The 21,280-nt window shown below is 37.0% G+C and overlaps 1 protein-coding gene across 3 annotated transcripts in view; it reads right to left on the bottom strand.

The window, feature by feature from the left end:
* Nucleotides 1-319: 319 nt before the first annotated feature.
* Nucleotides 320-21,280, bottom strand: part of tet2.S (tet methylcytosine dioxygenase 2 S homeolog) — a 49,009-nt gene continuing 28,048 nt past the window's right edge. For all 3 annotated transcript variants that reach the window (XM_041579664.1, XM_018243385.2, XM_041579663.1), the window contains exons 2-10: nt 12,340-15,217; nt 11,922-12,012; nt 10,612-10,705; nt 9,456-9,664; nt 7,234-7,384; nt 5,547-5,636; nt 4,822-4,959; nt 3,961-4,327; nt 320-3,126 (exon numbers count right to left, since the gene is read on the bottom strand). In XM_041579664.1, the coding sequence (XP_041435598.1) occupies nt 1,790-3,126; nt 3,961-4,327; nt 4,822-4,959; nt 5,547-5,636; nt 7,234-7,384; nt 9,456-9,664; nt 10,612-10,705; nt 11,922-12,012; nt 12,340-15,172 (5,310 nt within the window). In that variant the 5' untranslated portion in view covers nt 15,173-15,217 and the 3' untranslated portion in view covers nt 320-1,789. The remainder of the gene's footprint in view (nt 3,127-3,960; nt 4,328-4,821; nt 4,960-5,546; nt 5,637-7,233; nt 7,385-9,455; nt 9,665-10,611; nt 10,706-11,921; nt 12,013-12,339; nt 15,218-21,280) is intronic.

The following is a 21,280-nucleotide window of genomic DNA, read 5'->3' on the forward strand; positions in this document are numbered from 1 at the left end:
GGCATAAATGTGGGGGGGTTTTTTTCAATAAAAAATCACGATGACCTGAAAGGAATAAGCCTTATTCAATCACTTATGGGAAAAATACAGAAATATAATTTTTTGCAATTTGGTTGTTTTCTAATATGTTTTCATCACATTTTCAACAGAACGCAAAAAACCCTTCTACCTACAAAAAACTGAAATATGAAATACATGAAACAAAATATACACATATAAGCAGATCTAATTAAAAAAATATTCACATAATAAGAAAAAAATGAAGTGAAGAAAGAAATTAGGACTTTGGGTAGCTGATTTAAAACTCATTTCGAAAATCTTATTTCATTAGGATCTGATATCGTAAACAAGTTAAAAAAAATAGTTTTTACAAATCGAGAAAATTTTTTGATACGGGAAGCAATGTATTACTGTTCACAGCAAATATGCTACAATGTAAATGTATTGGTGTAGAGCGTAAGCCTTCACTCACCTATCTGCAGAAAAACAGAATTCCAGGTGTGAAAACCGACATGATTTTTTTCTTTGACCAATAAAGTAAGGCTTAATGGGGATTGTTATAACCAAAGTGCACATGTGGGTGAGAGTTATGCACATATAATTTGTTGCATTAGTATGTAGGGAGATGCATAAAAAGATTGCTGGAGGAAGATCTATGACTGCTGCACAAAAAGAATTGAAAGCACCCTTTGAATCGATCCTGTATTGAGGCTGCACAAGTGGTTGCACACAGAGTTAGCTTGACCTGCTACTGCCTCCTCAACCCCCTGGTACACATATTTATCCCCCTGTGTAGTGCACCCTTGTGCTAGATTTACAAGTCACAGAAAAAAACACACAGTTCAACCCATACAGAATTGAGGCATGAGTTTCCAAGACCCTAGCTTCTTTTCTCAAGTACTTAATGTATATTCCCCATAAATATATACTCAAATTTAAAAACTTCCAACCACAACTGTCCATGTGTTGGAGAAAAGACAGCAGCTTCTGCTTGCCTTTTAGTTTTCCTGGAAAACATAATATATGCAAGATACAGATGTTATGCAGGATGAAGGCTTTTAACGTCTTAGCTTTGTTTCTAAGTGTTAAAACTTGTGACTGTATGGATTAAATCATAACCGGATGGCCTGTAATGGAAATAAAACCAAAAATGTTCATCGTTTATAAAATGTTATTATATCTGACTGAATTCATGTATAATCATTAAAACTGGATACCTTTTTCCCGGTGTTAAAACATTGTAAAGTAAAAGTTGATAGCACCATATTTTTTTGATAGAATGTCTAAATATTTCAGTGTTATATTGTTGACATTGGTTTGTGAAATCTACACTACTGAAATACAACAGAGGTCAGTGTTAAGATTATAAATATCATATGTCAAACAGAATACAATTCCAGTATTGAACAAAAGGAATTTAGCACCAGATGGTATTTGTAATATTCCTGATGTTAACACACTACAGTAAGTTTGATTCTGGCTCCTAGCGCTACACATTTTTATATTAAAGTGGGAGGAAGGTAGATGTAATTTTACAAGTCATCCAGTAGAACCAGTGTTTTGATTTTCGTTGAACACCTTTTGCATAGGATGACTGTGTTCTTGTCTCCAGAGCATTTTGTGACTACACAATTAAAAACGTTAATAGGCAAGAATACTTCTTTTGCTGGTACTCTTTCCCATGGATCACATTTATGTAAAATACTCATACACATTCTACATATCCACATGAATGAACCTAAGCAAATATGGTGCACCCAATTTGATGTAAATGAGGTAACGCAGCAGACTATATATATCTGTTGTAAGGACCTGTAACCCGTGTTACGGCATATGGAGATGTAGTGACTTGAGAGTCTGTGGTTATTGACATCGTCCTCTGTGTGAGTGACTTGATGAAACGAAGATAAGTTGGTTCAGCAGGTTCATGTATCGGCTCTATAGGCTCTCGCTTTGCTTTCTTGTTGTAAGATTTAGGAGCCACATAATCTGGCCCATACCTTTCACAATCTTCTTCCTTTTCCCTGGCTTTACCTGCCATTTTTGCTTCCCATAATGCCAGGCCATGCTTTGGCTCATTCATGTTCTTGTGTTGGTAGAACACCAGAGATATTCTGGTAGGGTGATTTCTGTTGGGATTCTTTAATGGGGTTGTTGCATGGAGCTCACGTTTAGCACATTCAATCAAGATTGACCCATGAGTTGGGCAAACTGCTACACCTCCTATATCAGGATCAAGAAAGTTCTGTTCACTGTCTGACCAAACGTCTGCAGGCTCTTCTGGCACAGGAGGTAAGTTGTACGGTAGCTTTCCCTGAAGATTAGCACCATTGGTTCTGCCTAGGCCTCCAAAATTAGTCCTGTCATGATTAAGACCTGGAAGCATTTCAGATGTTCCATTTGATGTCTGTGGATGCATTTCACTTTGTTTACCAGGGAAAGGCAGAGAGCCAGCTCTGCCTCCTAATATACTTGATGACATGTTGCTTTCATGGAAGGAGTGTGGAAGAGGATATTCACCATTTTTATTCACAGAAGAGAAGTCCTGATTACTGATAATAGGCTGTGAATTTGTGGCATGACCCATTACATGACTACTATCGGCCTGAGGTGCTGGATATGCATTACAGCCACTGAAATCTTCAGCTTGCACTCTTTGGTTTCCATAACTAAACATTTTGTCACCATAAGCCTGATTATTTGCAAACCCCTGCTGGTACAATGATTGAATTGGGGGCACACCTAATTTAGCCATTGAATCTTGGTTTTTAAACTTGTAATAATCCATGGATTGTTGCTGTGAAGAGTCAAGATAAGGGGAACAGTTATCCAAGGAGGCATTTCCATTACTGGCATAAGGGGGGCAAGAGTTACCTTGAGTAAAGGATCCTTGGAAAGAATTCATAGGGCTATTTGCACAGGACACTGATGAGCTGGCAGCAGCTTGAAAAACATTGATGTGGCTCGATCCAGGGTAGGGAGGAAAACTATTCTGATATGGGTCAGGCAAATTAGGAACTCGCATGTAAGGATTTGTGGGGGCTGATGCCGGATAATGATTTAAAGAGTTCCCATGGTTCATATTGAGAAGAGGGTTTTGTTGCATGGCTGGCATTCCAGAAAATTCTGAAATGTAAAAATAAAGTATGTAAAAGACTTGAAGAAAAAAAAAGACTTTATTAAAATGGGCCACATTAAAGAAATAAAAATACATCTAAATAATCTTTCATTTTCACCTTCATATAGTAGGAGAAACATACAGAATACTCTATATAGGTTAGATGTATGATTGTTGTTTAATGTAAAACCACTTTATAATTATACTTCCAATCTGTCAGGTGGTTCCTAATACAAATACGCTTCTTGGCTCACATGTAGTAATCGTAAGGTAGGTAAGTGTCATTATAACTTTAAGCAAAAACCACCAGCCAAGATGATGTAACAATGACATTATGCAGATATGCTGAAACCTGCATTGCCCTTAATACATATAGACCATGTTCGTTATGTCTATGCAATATGTTAAGGGGCTGTACCATGATTTTTTGAATATGCTGGAAAAATTTAGAAAACTTTATATTTTACCATAAATGAGTAAAATTTGCCTTCTAATGAACATCTGCCTTTGTATTTCTTAAATGTTTTTTTTCTTGATTTTATAGTCTTGCTACTTTTATAATTTCATTTTGGGACAATGCTAGTCAAAGAAGATGTTTGTAAAAGATTCTCATTCATCCAGGTCATGGTATATCTGTAGAAATAAGTCAAATCAGCTGGACTTGCTGGTCTTGAAGACGGTGACATCCAGTTCGATGACTGGTGAGACGTTGACATCCAGTTGGATGACTGGTGAAACGTCTTCAAGAACAACACAGCAAGTCCAGTTGATTTGGCTTATTTTTACAGATACAATCAAAGAAGAGGTAGCAGATGTAGTAAGTAAAAAAATGCCATTGTTACCTGCTTGCTGTTTCCCCTGCACAGAAGCTTCTACGTGTGCGTTTTTGTGCCGTGAAGGCTTCTCTTTTTCGTTCTTGCTGTGACCATTTTCCAAAGCAGCACTCAACTTCTCTGCTGCTGCTTTCTTGGCTTCTTGTTTTTCCAACTTCTTTTGCCGGCAGGATTTTACAGGCTCTGCTAACATTCTCACTTGCCTTCGGAAACCTGTAAGAACCTCAATAGCCCCAGTTCTTTTCTTCTCCTCCTGTTTTTCAGAACTGCCAAACTCATCCACGTTGGATACTTTGTAAAGGGGTAAGACATGCAGTTGCTCATCTTGTGGAAGCTTTCCAATATCACGATTGTCTTCTCTGGTTAAAGTGCAAACCTTACAAAAACAAACATATTTTTAAATGTTTGCACTGCCATATCAGAATATACCAAATGAAATACACCTCACGTATGTCTAAACTATAAGTTCTTATACAAACATATTACCACATATAGTTTACTTCCAAACGGATAAATGGTGGAACTCATTTAGGCGATTAAATGAGAAGGAAATGGAAATCACTTGGGTGTACCAAGTAGTTTGGAACCCTCATACCACAGGTATATAGAACATCATACCCGCCAATCTGTGTTCCCTTCCTTAAAAATATAGCCTGTCCCTGGGTACTGAGATGCCGAGTGCTGTGTCACCAGCCTCGTCCCTCAGTATATAATTGAAGAGACAGCACTATTCTTTGTGTAATGTTGATGCAATTCCATAGGTAGTTTGTGAATGGAATGGAAAGGCTGCCTTCAGTGTATAATTAAAACATAAATAGCTTAGTAACACATACATAAATCTGATACATCTGATATACCAAATATACTAACCAGTGTGCTGCCATTTTGCATGTTGTGCAAGTCCCGGTGGGAATGAGCGCAAAAATCCAGGCAAGCAGTAACTCCAGAAAATGGTCGACCTTCCTTTGTACCAAGACGGCAATCTGGAGCTCTGTGCTCATGCTCAATCTGAAAAATTATCAAACATAAGATACCTGTACCCATAAAACCAGAAGTGTATTATGAAAATATGTTTGAACTGTACAAATCTTAGTGCTGGTGAATTGTAAACACAAATTTTGTCGCCAGTGCACACAATAAATTGTGGTGCATACAAAGAATTTTGTGTGAAAACACAAAATTTTTATTTGCGCCTACCCATTTTTTAAAAGTGTACACACAATTATAAAGAGTGTTTGCAAAATAAATATTTTGCATACATGGCCAAAAATCAATTAGAAGGAGCAATTGTTGTATTCCTTTTGCCTTACAGGCTTGCATGGCATCTTTAATGAAGCTCATTCGGTAAAAATTTATTAAAGCTATGCAGACTGCAATGCTTTTTTGCAGTTTGCAATTCTTTAGTAAGCGAGCTTAAAGATTTTTTACATTTTATTAAATATGTAAGCATTCACATTTTCCCAGGTGCAGTTAACAGAAATGTATACAGCTCACTTAAACGTGACTGATTTATTGAAGTAAATTAAGCGTTTTGGGCATATATATATATGGGCATATATATAAATATATATATATATTTCATAACTTATACTGACCTGGTTATTATAGGCATCAGGGGCAAGTTTTTTGTAAATTGGAGCCATTATTGTTGATAAGTGCTGTAAATTGGTTTCCAACTTTTCTTCCTTTATTGAATGATGAAAAAGAATACAAATAAAACGGATTAAAATGACCAAAATGAAGTTTACCTGCAGACAAACACAAATTCTAGCAAATTAAATGCATAATGGATTTACATTTAACTCTTGTTATAATAACCCTGGAACAAATTCAAATTACACATCACATAGTTACATAGTTACATAGTTAAATTGGGTTGAAAAAAGACAAAGTCCATCAAGTTCAACCCCTCCAAATAAAAACCCAGCATCCATACACACACCCCTCCCTACTTTTAATTAAATTCTATATACCCATACCTATACTAACTATAGAGCTTAGTATCACAATAGCCTTTGATATTATGTCTGTCCAAAAAATCATCCAAGCCATTCTTAAAGGCATTAACTGAATCAGCCATCACAACATCACATTGTTCCTTAAACTTGGTCATCTTGGTCATAAAAAAGTGTAAAAAGAGCAGGACTTAGACATCAGTTTATGCAATGGAATATAGTACAAGTATGGGTTCCGTTATCAGGAAACCCGTTGTCCTGAAAGCTCCAAATTATGGAAAGGTTGTCTCCCATAGACTCGATTTTATCCAAATAATCCACATTTTTAAAAAGCATTTCCTTGTACTTGATACAAACTAAGATATAATTATGGTATGAAGATCCAAATTACGGAAAGATCTGTTATCTGGAAGCCCAGGCCCCAAGCATTCTGGATAACAAGTCCCATACCTGTACTGATGACTTTAATGCTATCATGCAATATTTATTGTGCTTCTTTACCCTTTGATATATATATATATATATATATATATATATATATATATATATATATATATATATATATATATATATATAAAGTCATCATTATAGAATCTACATGCATATATGCATGATTTCTGTATTTTAACCCATATAAGTGTATCAAAATAATACAAAATTATTAATATATTACAATACAAATCTATTATATTGTGGAATATATATAAAAGAAAGGCACTGGGGATAAACTTTTCCCATTATTTGCTTTAGTCTAGTAAACGCCTCTTGTGTTATTTTTGATGCTAATGTTATTATTAGCATTATTGGCTGTCGCCATATCCACCATCAACTTGATACTGTGGTTCATTTTGTGCCTGATTTAAACTACATGCCATACCTAATTTGGCACTTTATAAAATATTGAGAAAGCTCTGCTATATTTACCTGTTTTGTCCGTAAGTGCACTCATTTATCCATAATATGATAATATGTTGTGTTAATCTAGTAGTGTTTCCACAGAAGGATTTGAACGCATCAAGGGATGTGCCTTAACAGTAATCTTCTTCTTGTATAACACAATATTTAATGGGCCAGTGTTTGCAAGCTACTATAATAGTAGATTGCCACTCTGAATCCAAAGAGCTTTCTTTGACGAAAATGTATTCTTAAAAGGATTCTGTTTTATGGTGTAGTTTTTATTTCTAAATTACACTGTTTATACTGCAAATAATTCACTCTTTCTCTTTTCAGAAAGAGCCAGCACTTTAGGATGGAACTGCTTTCTGGCAGGCTGTTGATTTTCCTACTCAATCATCTTAAATACTTTAAAGATTTTACTTTCACTTACTGCTTTTGGGTCATCACTAGTTAGTCTGAATTTTCTTGGTACTTTACTTCTTGCAAATTTACACCCATTATAATACATGCTCCATGAGCACCCAAAGGAAAAGGAGGCACCTGAGGTTTCAGGGTCCATGCCCTGGCATGCACAGGTACGCCTATACAAAAAGAAAAAAAACGTCAGAAATTTGAGAATAGAAAAATAAAGCAAATCAATAAAATATAACTTGAAGTGTGGTTAGATTCACTTTTCAAGATTGATCCCAGGATTTTAGATATATTAATTTATTGAAGCAGTATTCAGTTAATTCAAAAATATAATTTTAGTATTCATCAGTAGAATGATATAAATATCAGATCAACACAAACTAACTATCACTTATGCACCTTTAAATAAATGTTGCTACCACTAAGGTCTGTTTCTAGCAGAGCATGTTATGTCTCTGATCTATTGGATGGTATTTACATAGCAAAATGTCACTGATTTCTTCAACAAAGGAAAACTGTTACCTTTGACACTGAGTATGACCACAGCTAATATCTGTTTTTTGTGAGCTAGTGCACTTTGAAAAGAAATCATTATATAACTTGCAAAAAGTTTATGGAGCACAGCTGTGTGGCAGGTCCCACTGTATAGGTATGTGTAGAGGTGTTAGGTTCAGATATCAATCCAGTTCCTAGTAATTTATTACATTATTTTTCACATCTTAATTTCTAGCATACGGTAGTGTCCCCCCATTGTTTCTCTAAAAACATGCTATCAATTCTTTCATGCAGGGAAATAAATTCTAAATGTACTGGTATTAGGCCAGATACAAAAAGAAAATGCAAGTGTGGCAATCACTAGAATACTGGTTACAGCTTTTTCAGAAAATAGGAGTGCTGGTCCAGTGTTCTTTAAGCCAATTCAACCGATTGGCCTGCCGGATGGATATTTTGTAATATGGCCATTGTGTACCTGCCAGAAATGTGCATCAGGGGACATTTTTAGTCTGGGAGCTTCTATCCTGTGTGAAATATATGCCTAGATAGTCTGACGGTATAGTTAAACCAAATTTGTACATGTGTGGCCACTACTGAATGTCAAACTAGGAAAAAATAAGTAGAGTTTAAAATCAAATACTGGATAGGCAAGGCAGTATACAGATTTCCTAGTTCATAAACACTTACCCCCAAATGTAATAAAAGGAGCAGTTACCCATAGCAACCAATAAGATGTTTGTTTTTTATTAGGTGACCAGTAAATGCTACCTGCGGATTAGTTGCTATGGGTTACTGCCCATGGGCAAACTTAGTGCCTTTTATAACATAACCCCCTTAGTAAACCATTTATTTCAGACAAAGAACTGCCTGATTATCCATACTGCCCAGAGGGGCTGAGTTTTGATTGACCATCTTGTAATACTCTCTATACTTTCACTATATACCATGCATTTGTTTGCTTCTCTAGAAGGCTTTAAGAGGGCCTCCAGTTGCACAACTCTGAGATACTTAAGGGGCCGATTCACTAACTTCGAGTGAAGGATTCGAAGTAAAAAAACTTAGAATTTCGAAGGTTTTTTTGGGCTACTTTGACCATCGAATGGGCTACTTCGACCTTCGACTAGGATTCGAGGATTCGAACTAAAAATCGTTCGACTATTCGACCATTCGATAGTCGAAGTACTGTCTCTTTAAAAAAATCTTCGACCCCCTAGTTCGCCATCTAAAACCTACCGAAGTCAATGTTAGCCTATGGGGAAGGTCCCCATAGGCTTGCCTAACTTTTTTTGATCGAAGGATATTCCTTCGATCGTTGGATTTAAATCCTTCGAATCGTTCGATATTCACTAAGGGTCGAATATCGAGGGTTAATTAACCCTCGATATTCGACTGGGAATTGAAATCCTTCGAATATCGTTCGATCGAAGGAATAATCCTTCAATCGTATGATCGCACTATTTGCGCTAAATCCTTCGACTTCGATATTCGAAGTCGAAGGATTTCAATTCCCAGTCGAATATCGAGGGTTAATTAACCCTCGATATTCGACCCTTAGTGAATCAGCCCCTTAGTGATCTTGCACTTCTATCTTGGATCAAAGTAAATGACCCATATTCTTGCATGGGTAAAGTCCCAATCATAATAGGACTACTGTATTCTGTTAGCATATCACACATACCACACACACATATTATGTTTTAATTTGTTTTATAGGGATTTTTAAGACAAATGTCAAGTAAAACTTACTCTTCGTTACGTGCACAGCGCCGGTTTGTTAAGGTTCCATACTTATTTAGCGTGTCTGAGAGCTCTGAGTAAAGACTGTCTGCCAAGGAATTTGAAATGCCTTCCCAAACTAAGATCAGAATGACAATTACTGCTGTTTCGCAGGAGTGGCCAGCACGTTCCCTCACCAAACACAGCATTTTCTCATCTGTCCCACTACGCCGAATCACCTGCAAGAAAGCCAAGGAGACATATATATATGTGAGCTGGTCCAGTGTTGTTCTTTTGTTTAAAAAATACTGTATATTGGGGAACAGGTACACATAAGAGTTATTGCAAACAAATTATAAACACAAAATTATAGCAGTTCTATTTCTATTTATGTACTGCAACATTTATTAGGTGTTCATAATTAACAATAAAACATTATATCATTCCAAAAGCTTTAGACAGTTATTTCCCATGCTCAAATGTGAAAAAGAAATCGATCAATATTATACTCAGAGGACAATACTGATTACTAAAAATTACTGAGGGCTCATAATTGACTCCTCAGCCTGCATAATTATTATTTATTCCATATTTCCATACCAGCAATGTTCTCATGGACATCTGAAGCAAAGACACCATTAACTGGGGATTTAAAGATATACTTCTCAACCAAGTTGTCTGTTCATTGGACATTTTCACTTGCAAATAGCATGAGCAGTTGTATATAAGACCTCTAGTCTGGTGATGTAAGCATTATTTATGATCGGGAGGGGGCAAAAATTTTGGTGACTTGGGCTGCAAACTGGGGAAAAACTGCTTAGAAATATGCCATTTAATAAATTCTTAATGCTTGTAATTTGTGGGAGCAAGAACGCCTATATTTTATTCGTTTTAAAAGTGCTAGCTACCCATTATCTCCTGGAACATCAGGAAATGGCTTGTTATGCTCCAGTAAGGGCACTATTTCTTTTTTTTTCATGGCATTGACCCCTTCACTGTCAGCTTTGCAGTTTGTGGAAGTATCCCTCAGCTGTCCTATCAAAAACTGCAGTGGATGTAAAACACACAACACGTATGTTCTTTTGTACAGTAATAAAATTACAAAGATATCTATAATCATCCCTGGTTTTATCATCTTCTGAGCTAAGTTGGGATTCAGCCTTAGCACTGATACAAATTCACTTACCCATTTAGCAATAGGGCATCCCTGAGCACTTTTGCCTTCTTTTCCCGTATAAATAACCCTCTCAATTCTAATGGCATTCCCCTTCTGGCCAAACCTTGAAAACAGAAATTACTATGATCATGACATGACAAATTAACACATGCAAAAAAAAACCAAAAGAAATGTCATAAAAAAAAAACTGGGAGAAAATAATTTAATCAATCATATTTGATTTTAAATGGGAAAAACCTCAAAATTCACCTTCCAAACACTGTACTTTCTGTTCGTTTGTTTTCAGCATGTACCACATAAATTGCTTTCTGTGTTTTATTTTTTGTACATTTTTACAAAAACTTAAGTTTAATGTTCCTGGAGTTCCACTGGCAGCCCAGTAATCCAGGTGCAGGTTGTGAACTGTTAAAATTTGCTACATTTAATTGATACATTTCTCAGCAGCATCTTTGGAATAGTAGCAATTGGAACTCTGGGATTCTATAGCAACTGGAACTCTAGGATTCTGCTCAGCAGGGCCAAAGATAAGAAATGTATCAATTAACTAGGGATGCACCAAATCCACTATTTTGGATTCGGCCGAACCAACGAATCCTTCGCGAATACCGAACCGAATCCGAATCCTAATTTGCATATGCAAATTATGGGTGGGAAGGAAAAAACATTTTTTGCTTCCTTGTTTTTTGACAAAATAGCACGTGATTTCCCTCTCCACCCCTAATTTGCATATGCAAATTCGGATTCGGTTCAGCCAGGCAGAAGGATTCGGCCAAATTAACATATGGTTTAGAACAGTTTGCAGAGTTGGAGACCCCCTCCCAGGACGGCTTTAGAAAGACAAAAGATGATGAAAAATTAAAATGTGAACTTTATTATTAGGAAAAAGTCACAAATTAATTAAAATTTGTGATTGTTTTTCCTAATAATAAAGATTACATATAGTGATAATAAAGTTGACATTTACTGATAACAAAGTTTACATTTACTGAGTAGAGAGTCATCGAAAAATAACTGAATTGAAGTGTTGGAAGGTGAACAACCCATTAAGGAAATCTGCAGCTCTTCTGCATGCGCTGCTGCAATCAAATATACTGTATGACTCATAGGATACAGTTCCAAGCAGACTGTAGTAACATATGACTACATTAGAGGTGCAGTTACATACAACATAAGATAATATATGAATATGTCACATTAGCAGTTACATCAGCTAATATAATATAATAGTCAGTTTGCATGAAAAGTTGTAGTAAAACCGTGGTTGAAATCACTATTGTATATGCAGTTGCAAGCAGGCAATGAGGTAGTTGACTTTTTACCTTTCTTCCATCAATTCTCTGATAGCTGCAACGCTGGGTCCAGCACCAAGATGTGTGTAATAAGGTCCTTCATCTTTTTCAATTATTTGATCTATTCAGGGGTTTAATTAAAATTAGTTTACACCAAGATTCATACAGGGTCAGTGTACATTTCTAGAATATATATTTGTATAGCTATTAGAAAAATGTGTTTCAGCATGTAAGAAAAAGTATTCTTTTTGAAAAAAAAAAAATATTTATCGATTCTGGAAATACTGTTTCCAAATACAAACACCCGTTTGAGATGAAAATGGCAATATTTCCAGGGCAACATAATTTGGTGTGCTTCAAAACTCAACCCCCCCAAAACAGAAATGGGTTATTAATGCTAAAATTCTATTAGTTACATCTTTACTTCATTATTAAGTTACTTACTTACCCATACAACTGCATGATGGGAAATCATACTGCGTTTTTATTGGCGTGTCCAAAAGATTTTTTACAGGAGTACTGAGTAGATGTGAAGGTGATTCTATAAAGTTGTGTAGAGCAGAACCTGCTGCTCTTTTGGTTGGGGTTTTCTCATACGGAGGAATAGTTTGTTGGTCTAGTGTAGAAAGGTTAGTGTGTGTAGTTAGGACTGTGACAGGCCCTGAAGACTCCACTTTTACATGCTTTGGAGATTTGATGCTTGATACTTGACGATGAAACAGTGATTTACCAGGATAATGTCTCATCTGCTGTTCCATTGTTTCAATAATACTCTTTTGCTGTCCAGCCTCTGTGCTTGAATGGCAAGTTTCACGTTTGATCTTTTTATCCATGTTCTTTTTCATTTTGCTTTCCATAGGTGTATGCATGCAGGCATTAGAGTGCAAGCTCTTTTCTACTTTAACCGGTCTACGTGCCTGCTCTCTTCGCTGCAGCAAGTGATTCCTTAGAGCAACATGCTTTGGAACACAGTCAATCTGGTTTTCAAATTGAGAGTAATATCTTATTTTATCCTGCAAATGTGGGGATGAACTCAAGCTTTCTGGCAGGCAATGTGTCTGCTTCGCTATTCGGGCTGAAAGATCATGCTCATAATTGTTTATTTCTTGTTGCTGAGTACTGTTTGTTTGATAATACTGCATGTATTGCAAAGGTTCAGATTTGATCTCTGCAAAACCACAGCTACTTTCTGTTTTCTGTGACAGATATATTTGTTTGTCAGCATAGGAATGGTTAGGGTTAACTGTATTTTTTTCTTGACTTTGACTGAAGGGGGGGTTTATGTTACTTAGACTTGGCTTAAATTCCATCTCAAGTTGCTGAGATGTTAGTGGATATTGATGGTGTTTTTGATATGGATTAGCTGCCTGAACACTTTCTTCAAGCTTTAAGTGGTTAAGAGGACTGTCCCTATTTTGGTTAGAGTTACGAAGTGACTGTTCAAAATGTTGTCTTAACAGCTCATCGATATATTCATTTGGCTGTGCTTGCAAAAATTGTTGGGCATCACTTAACTGAAGGCCCTCGGAACCTTGTTCTAAACCTGATTGAAAGCACATCAGATCAGGGTTACCTTTCTGAATATATGGCTGGAATTGAAAATCTTGATATAAGTGCTTTGGGAAATTTGGCTGCTGCTCAGGAAGAGGTGCTGCTCCACTATCTTGACTATTACACTTTCTATTTGTTAAACCATGTTTTCCAGGGTATTGTTTTAGCTTTTTCTTGTTATAAGACTGGGACTGGAGGAGTAAATTCAGCAAATCTTCACAAGAATTTTCCGTAGATCCTTCTTTTTGGCGTTGATTAGGGCGAAGCTCTAGCCAGCCCGATTTTAAAAATGGATTTGATGTAAAGTCTTTTGTAGCCTTAATGAAAGAATCATCTTTACTGGAGCCATTGCAATTCTGCATGACTTTGTTTTGCCTGAGATACTCATTTTGCATCTCTAAACCGGTTTTAAATTTGTGTTTTGCTAGAATTTCATTAACTGAACTGTGTAGTGCAGGTAATCTGGCGAGAGGAAATATGGCCTTTCTTTCATTTTGTAACTGTTGTTCATTAGGATGTGGAGACACTCTTGGATCATGCGATTGGCAAGATTCACTTGTATGTGTTGGATTTAGGTGATGTCTGTCATGTGCTTGACTTATACTGGACTCTTCATTTTGTTTGTTGGGCATAATATGATTTAATTGCAGTGATGGTAGTGGATCTTTCTTGATGGTCTCTAATTCAGTGGGTGTCTCATTAGATGAGCAATTTTGGATAGGAAAAGAATTATTACCAGAAACATCTAGACATTGTGTTGACATCTGCCCCATGGATTCACATGCATCACCTTTGCCGCCAACTAAATTTTGGGAATTATAATGATGAGTTGCCTGTTGAAGTGGTTTCTGTTCTTGTCTATTAAGTGAATAGCTTCCTGGTATTACAACTGGCTCGCTACCATGGTCACTATTAGGGGCCTCATCAACCATTCCATCTGACACTTGAGGCAGCACCGAATTCAAAGTTTGTTGAGGAGTCATCTGCCCTGAGGTATGTGAAGAATGAGTTGCCAGAGTAGACAAATCATTGCTAGCATCATTTAGCGTGTTAATGGAATCTACAAGAGATGTGTTATTATGCACCACAGTAGAAACATGTTCACGATAATATTGAGAAGGCAATTTTTCCAGGAGCTCATTATTCACGGTTTCCATGGAAGATACAGAAGCAGTAGCACCATTACACATTGGCATTGTCTTGTCATTATGACACGAGACAATGTCTCTGTTGCTGTAATTAAGGTCATTCTTCTGCTCATTTTGAACCTGAAGAGCTGGTGAATCTGAAATAACTGGTTGGAAAAGTCTTACAGACTGATCTTCATTGCAGAACTCAGAGACACTTGCCTGAATATTATTTTGCCTTTGGTCATTCTTATTTTCTCCATTAATATCATCTGTTCGCACCTTTTTCAACTGATGTAATTCAGAAAACAATGGTTCACTAAATGTGCGCTTTATTCCACCATTTTGTACATGGTTGGAATAAGTTGTGTTTTCGTGGATGAGATCAGAAGCACCATGTTCTTGACTTCCTTTCATGTAAGCAACATTATAGTTGTTTTTGGTTGGTAAACATTTGTCCCCATTAACTTGAAGATGGTCTTTGTTTGTTGGCAGGATCCCATTTTGTAATGCTCCATTTTTGTTTTGGCAAGCTGATACTGAATATAATAGGGTTGAACTCAATCTATTGCCCTCGTCATGGTTGGTTCTATCCTCTTCCATCTGGCCTGCTCCGGGGCCATCCACAAGACTGACCTGTATACGTATCTGAAAAAGAAATTAAATCTTTAAGTATATACACAGAAAATGATGGTAAAATTATTTTAAAATATTTATATTTTGGGATGACAATGAAAAGAAATCAACAACAATACTGGAGACCTGCATGCAGCAGAACAAAACTCTATAGGGGTCATTTAGAAATGCCTCAGAACCAAGTGTAAGAAAGCAAAAAAAAAACAGGGCATAGCCACCTTCTGCACCTTGTGGCAAATGAAAACTTTAGGTCGAGGTACATGGAGAGAAACAGGGGAGGGGTACAAGATAGCGCTGCAAATGTAAAATACAGAAATTGTAAGCACCAGATTAGTTCCTACATGCTTTTCTAGCCCATCCTCGCGAACGCAGTAATGCAGAATACAGGCAGCAATGTATTCATCCAAATGATTCATCTTCATTCCTTTAAACTGTTCATATTATTAAAGTATATATATTGTTCTGGCATGTTTTCTCCCTGGGCTAAATAAAATTGCAGGAGGGGTGTGGAGATAAGGAAGTAAGCAGACAATCAGCCTGAGTAAAAAGTTTCCTTAGGCAGGAATGAAATGACAAAGTGCATTGGTAAACCTTTTATGCAAGTGCCATTAAAACAATAAGGAAATGCATATAGTGGCCTTAATTGGGGTTATATAACATAAATCTACACAAAGAAGTCTACAATGTTGAAGTGGAGAAAAATCTACATAGTTTTTCAAATCACCCATAAAAAAACATGTGAAAAATACATAAACATTACCCACATTTGCTGTGAAACCCCTAAATGAAACCAGTTTAGAGGTTCCATAAGAAGCTGAATATCATTCCCCTGTCTGTGATTAATGTTTAAATCTCAAAATAAATACACTCTGGACAGCCCTAGAATTTCTTAGAAAGCAAATCTAAACAAATAGGGCCATGAAGAACAAGCAGCAATCAAAACAAGTACAATATAAAGTTTTGCAGAAGCACCAGCCAGGGCTTGGTTATAAAAACAATATACTGTAAAACATCTCACTGTTAAATCTATTATTTAAAACTGCATTGTTTGCTCTTTTCATTTGTTGAGAGTGTTATTTTATTTTTATAATTCTATAATGACATCAGATATATATAATATATATATAACATATTGCATTTTGGCAGATAAGAGTTTCTCATCAGAGAGATAAGAAACATGTGCATCACATGGCTTGCGAATGCAACAAAAACACATTCTTTTAGCTTAACTGGACATGAACAGCCTGGGGTATCATCAAAGTCTTTGCTATACACCGAAAAACATCAGACACACAGGGGCACATTTACTTAGGGTCGAATACTGAGGGTTAATTAACCCTCGATATTCGACCGTCGAAGTAAAATCCTTCGACTTCGAATATCGAAGTCAAAGGATTTAGCGATATTCGTTCGATCGAACGATCAAAGGAATAATCGTTCGAATGATTAAATCCTTTGAATCTAACAATTCGAAAGATTTTAATCCATCGATCGAACAATTTTCCTTCGATCAGAAATTGGCTAGAAAGCCTATGAGGACCTTCCCCATAGGCTAACATTGATGCTCAGTAGGTTTTAGGTGGCGAAGTAAGTGGCCGAAGTTTTTTATAAAGAGACAGTACTTCGACTATCGAATGGTCGAATAGTCAAACGATTTTTAGTTTGAATCGTTCGATTCAAAGTTGCAGTCGAAGGTCGAAGTAGCCAATTTGATGGTTGAAGTAGCCAAAAAAATACTTTGAAATTCGAAGTATTTTTTATTCTATTCCTTCACTCGAGCTAAGTAAATGTGCCCCACAGTGTGCCCATTTATGAATGCCTTCTGCCCTTTGTCTGGAAGGGATTAAACTTCAAGTATAAGGCTTATGACATGTAGTATTTCTATGCTTCATGTTTCAGCTGAAAGAGAAACATGTGGCTTCTGTCATTCACGCTAATGGAAACTGCATCTCGCAGCTAATGACAGGTGGCTTTGGCCTGAATTTTGGTTTATATTTATATATTTCTTGCTTATCATTACCTTAAAACCAGAAATCAAAGGTTTTAACTTTTACTTAAGAAATGCCTTCTGTTATAAGAAGGATTTCACTGCATTTGTTGCACATTGGAAGGGCCTTATGGCTCCTTACAGCCCCCTCATTCTAACTTCTGGTTCTTTTATTTGGTTCAACTCTCTAAATATTTTACCAATACTGGTACTATTAAACCAGAATTTCTGGATGTAGAGTTGGCCACAGGAATATAAACAAGTAATTAGCATGTCTCCTCTCATCACTCAATGAGTGGGAGGAAAAGCCACTAATTTTTGAAAACAATGCCATTTGTACAGCATGGTGAATGTGAATATATTCTGTTATAACAGGCTTTCACTTCATTTTTACAAAATGCTCCTTTTAGCCTTTAACTCTCTTGGTACTTCCATTTTCTTGGTATAAAATGCTCCAATTCTCTCCTGCTATAAAAACCATTTGTTACCAGGGCCAATCAGCATCTCTGCATACATTGTTATTTCAGTAAATGCGTCATGACTTGACAGAATAGAAAACATGTCAGGTGTATTAAATGTCAGGTGTGTTTAAAGCCTGTAGTAGTCTCCTATGTACTATAACAAATAAGGAAAAGTTGTAATCACCAATAATTTTAAACCCAATAAGCGGAGGTGCAATGAGGCTGCGACCACAACATTCATACAGACAAATACAAAAGGTCTGCTGCACTCAACCCGTCAATATATTTAAGACATTTTGTGCCTTAAAGTACTAAAAAAATGCCCTCCCCATTAAACAAAAACAGGGATTGTATGTCCCTATATTACAATATATTTAAGCTGGCCAACTACATCAAAGCCATTCCTGGTCTGGCCAGTCCTACACTTAACTTTTATTCAATTCATTAAAAATTCTATTGCTTCAGTATACATTTTACATAGGGACTAAGTTTTACCTGCAACTTACTTAAGGTTAAAACTCCCAAACTTGGTTGCCCCTTTATTGGCCACCACTGGGACCACCTGATTATAGCTAGAAAGGCTGGGGAGCTACAACATGGATCTGGTCACTGCTCGTGTGTAAACTATAACAAACAAGAAAAAGTTGAGCTTACCAACCATTTTTAAAACCTTTAAGCGGGGTTGCAAAAAGACTGACCACAACATTTTGTGCCTTAAGTTCCAAAAAATGCCAACAAAGGGTGTAAAATGTATAATGAAGCTGTATAATGTATAATGAATCAAATAAATGTTGAGTGTAAGACTGGCCAGACCAGGGATGACTGATTTAGTTGGCCAGCTTAAGTATATTGCAATATATGGAAGGCACATAAATGTCTCAATGTCTTAAATATACTGATAATGGGTTGATGCAGAGGACCCCTTGTATTTGTCTCGAATGTAGCCTAGACCTGGAATTTATCTATCTTCGAAAATATCTTCTTCTGTGTCATTGATTATTATTACATATCATGCAATTACACTCTATAATGATCCATCATTCAACTAGCTGAAAAAAAGCTAATCAGTGGTTGCTAGGGTTTCCTGGTGCAAAATTGCCCAGTGTTGATAAATGAGCCCCATTTATACACTTTTGTGTGCAGTGGCGCAAGATTATGGCGGATGTTATGCTAAATAATTTCTGCTATCTCACAAAAGTTTCTTAAAATAGGTCAATTGGTGACTAAAACTCAATTTAGAGGTAAATGTTCCCTTCAGATGCCTTGAGCATTAATGCGGCGTGTATCTTCCTTCCTTCCTGTGAAAAAAGAGAAGTCTAATTTTGGCTTGTGACAGGAAATTATTTTCTTGCCATCTTTGTGGATAATCTTTCGGTGAAACCTAGGTATTCTTTTTTTCTCAGAACTGCAACAAGGAGCATGTTTACTAAATTAAATGGATCTATTTAAAAGTATTAGTTATGCTGTGTGTATTTATATTTACACATAAGAATCAGAACCCTCTTCTGAGGAATACGCAATAGACTCCATTTTGATGGCAATGCCTTCTTCCATGCATTGAATATGGCAACTACTTACTTATTTTCAAACAGTTAAAGAAGAAGGTTGAGCAAACCTTGAGCTATACCTGCAAACTGTAATTCACACTGAACTTTAGAAGAGTAATAACCTTCCAATGAATAGGGTATACTTTTCTTTAAGTTGATGCTGGATGGATAAGAGAGAAACGAATGCTAAGTATGAACGAATACAGCACCTTATAATCTAGCTATGGTTCATAAAGGGTTAAAAAATCACCACCAACAAATTTTTTTTGTGGTGACTCAGAAAGCAACACTTGGTGATATTTACTCCCTGTTTTTGGTGCTCCACTAGTCAGGTCCAGACTGAGAATCAAAATAGGCCCTGGCAATTCAGGTACACAGAGGCCCAATCAGCCCACATAGAGGCCCAAACAGCCCCCACCAGCCCACTAAATACTGACTTTCTATGGGACCTTATAGCAGCCCCTCTGGCATTTGCCAGAACCCACAGATTGCCAGTCCGGGCCTGCCACTAGTTGTTTTGGCTTGGGAAATCAAGAAGCACTGTTTCCCTTTAAAGAGTCCAAATTTAATGATCAGACAAAGGTGTTATTCTCAAATGTGGTTGGGTGCATTTTCCCAATAACATACATATTTAGAGTATTATATTATAAAATGTAAGAATATGTTCTATGTTTTGACCATAGAACCCCAATCCTATGGCTCTTCAAAAAGGGAGCACCCAATCCTACCTGTGCGCCAACTGCAGAGCTTCACAGCTGGATTGTGTGACCGTATCACAAAACTAAACACCAGGGGGGCAGATTTACTAAAGGGCGAAATGACCGTCGCAAGTGAAAATTCGCCAGAAATCCAATCTAGAGACATTGCCAATTTACTAACAGGCGTAGAGGACAATTCACTAGTGAAAGAGACAGTCGCATCGCAGCTTCACGCCCCATTGCCAGACGAATTTTCGCTCAGGCAAACAATCGTTATGCCGCAAATTCACTGAAGTGTGTATTTTATATAACGTTACCTCTTTCACCAGAGTTTCCTTCGCCAGGTTATATCTGACAAACTAATCACATAACGTTACCTCTTTCACCAGAGTTTCCTTCGTCAGGTTATATCTAGCAAACTAATCAGATCAGATGAAGCTACATCCTTCTCAATCTTATGACAGTTCACAAATCCTGTATGACAAAAAGTCATAAAAATTATAAAAACCACTGGCGTTTTTTCATATTTTAAAGTGGGATTTTTTTAAACATTTGAAGGTCATGCCACATTTGTTTTAGGATGGGCTCATGTCATGGACATTAGAGGATCACTTTTGTCTTTATTTTTCTTCCTTGGACATTTGTAATGTCTTAATATATGTCTTAATAAAGACATATATATCATCTATATGTACTCGTCCTATTCAAATTGACCTAAGCGCAGGCCTGGATTTGTGGCGAGGCCACAAAAACCCGGGCCTAGGGCGGCACAGCTCCCCAGTGCTCTAGTGCGCCTGTGCTAGCTAGAGTGGTGCCAGCAGCGGGCGCTAGGACCACGCGTTCGTGTCCACCACTGAAATCCGGCCCTGCCTAAGCGTAAGTGTACTAACAAAGTTTTGCTAGGCAGAAACTAACGTTATCGAAAGTTCGCTATGAAATGCTCGCAATGACGAATTTACGTTAATGAAACTTCGCCAGCGTTTGCATTTTAGTGAATTAGCATAGTGGTAGCGAATTTTCTCCTGGTGAAGTGGCGTGAAGTGTGGCGAAGCCTTTGCAGGCAAAAATTCGCCCTTTAGTCCCCAGAAATGCAGCACAAGCTTCAGTCAGCAAGGTGATCTGATTTTTTTTCTCAAGCCAAGATCACAGTGCTTCACAAACTCACATGGCTGATTGAATCTTGTGCTGTGATCCTGTTGTTTAGTATATTAAAGTGGGTTTGCTACATGGTAGCGGCCCTTGCAAAAGTGATGTCATACTTGTGCCTTTGGGTTTGGCTGCATCACATCATGTCTGAGGGTGTTTTGTTGTCCACAAATAATTTTTGCTACAACAAGTGACAAACCATTCCCTCCTCTCTCTACCGCAGCTAACATGTGAAT

Source organism: Xenopus laevis, chromosome 1S (assembly GCF_017654675.1).
Source record: "Xenopus laevis strain J_2021 chromosome 1S, Xenopus_laevis_v10.1, whole genome shotgun sequence".
In the NCBI taxonomy this organism is placed as follows: Eukaryota; Metazoa; Chordata; class Amphibia; order Anura; family Pipidae; genus Xenopus; species Xenopus laevis.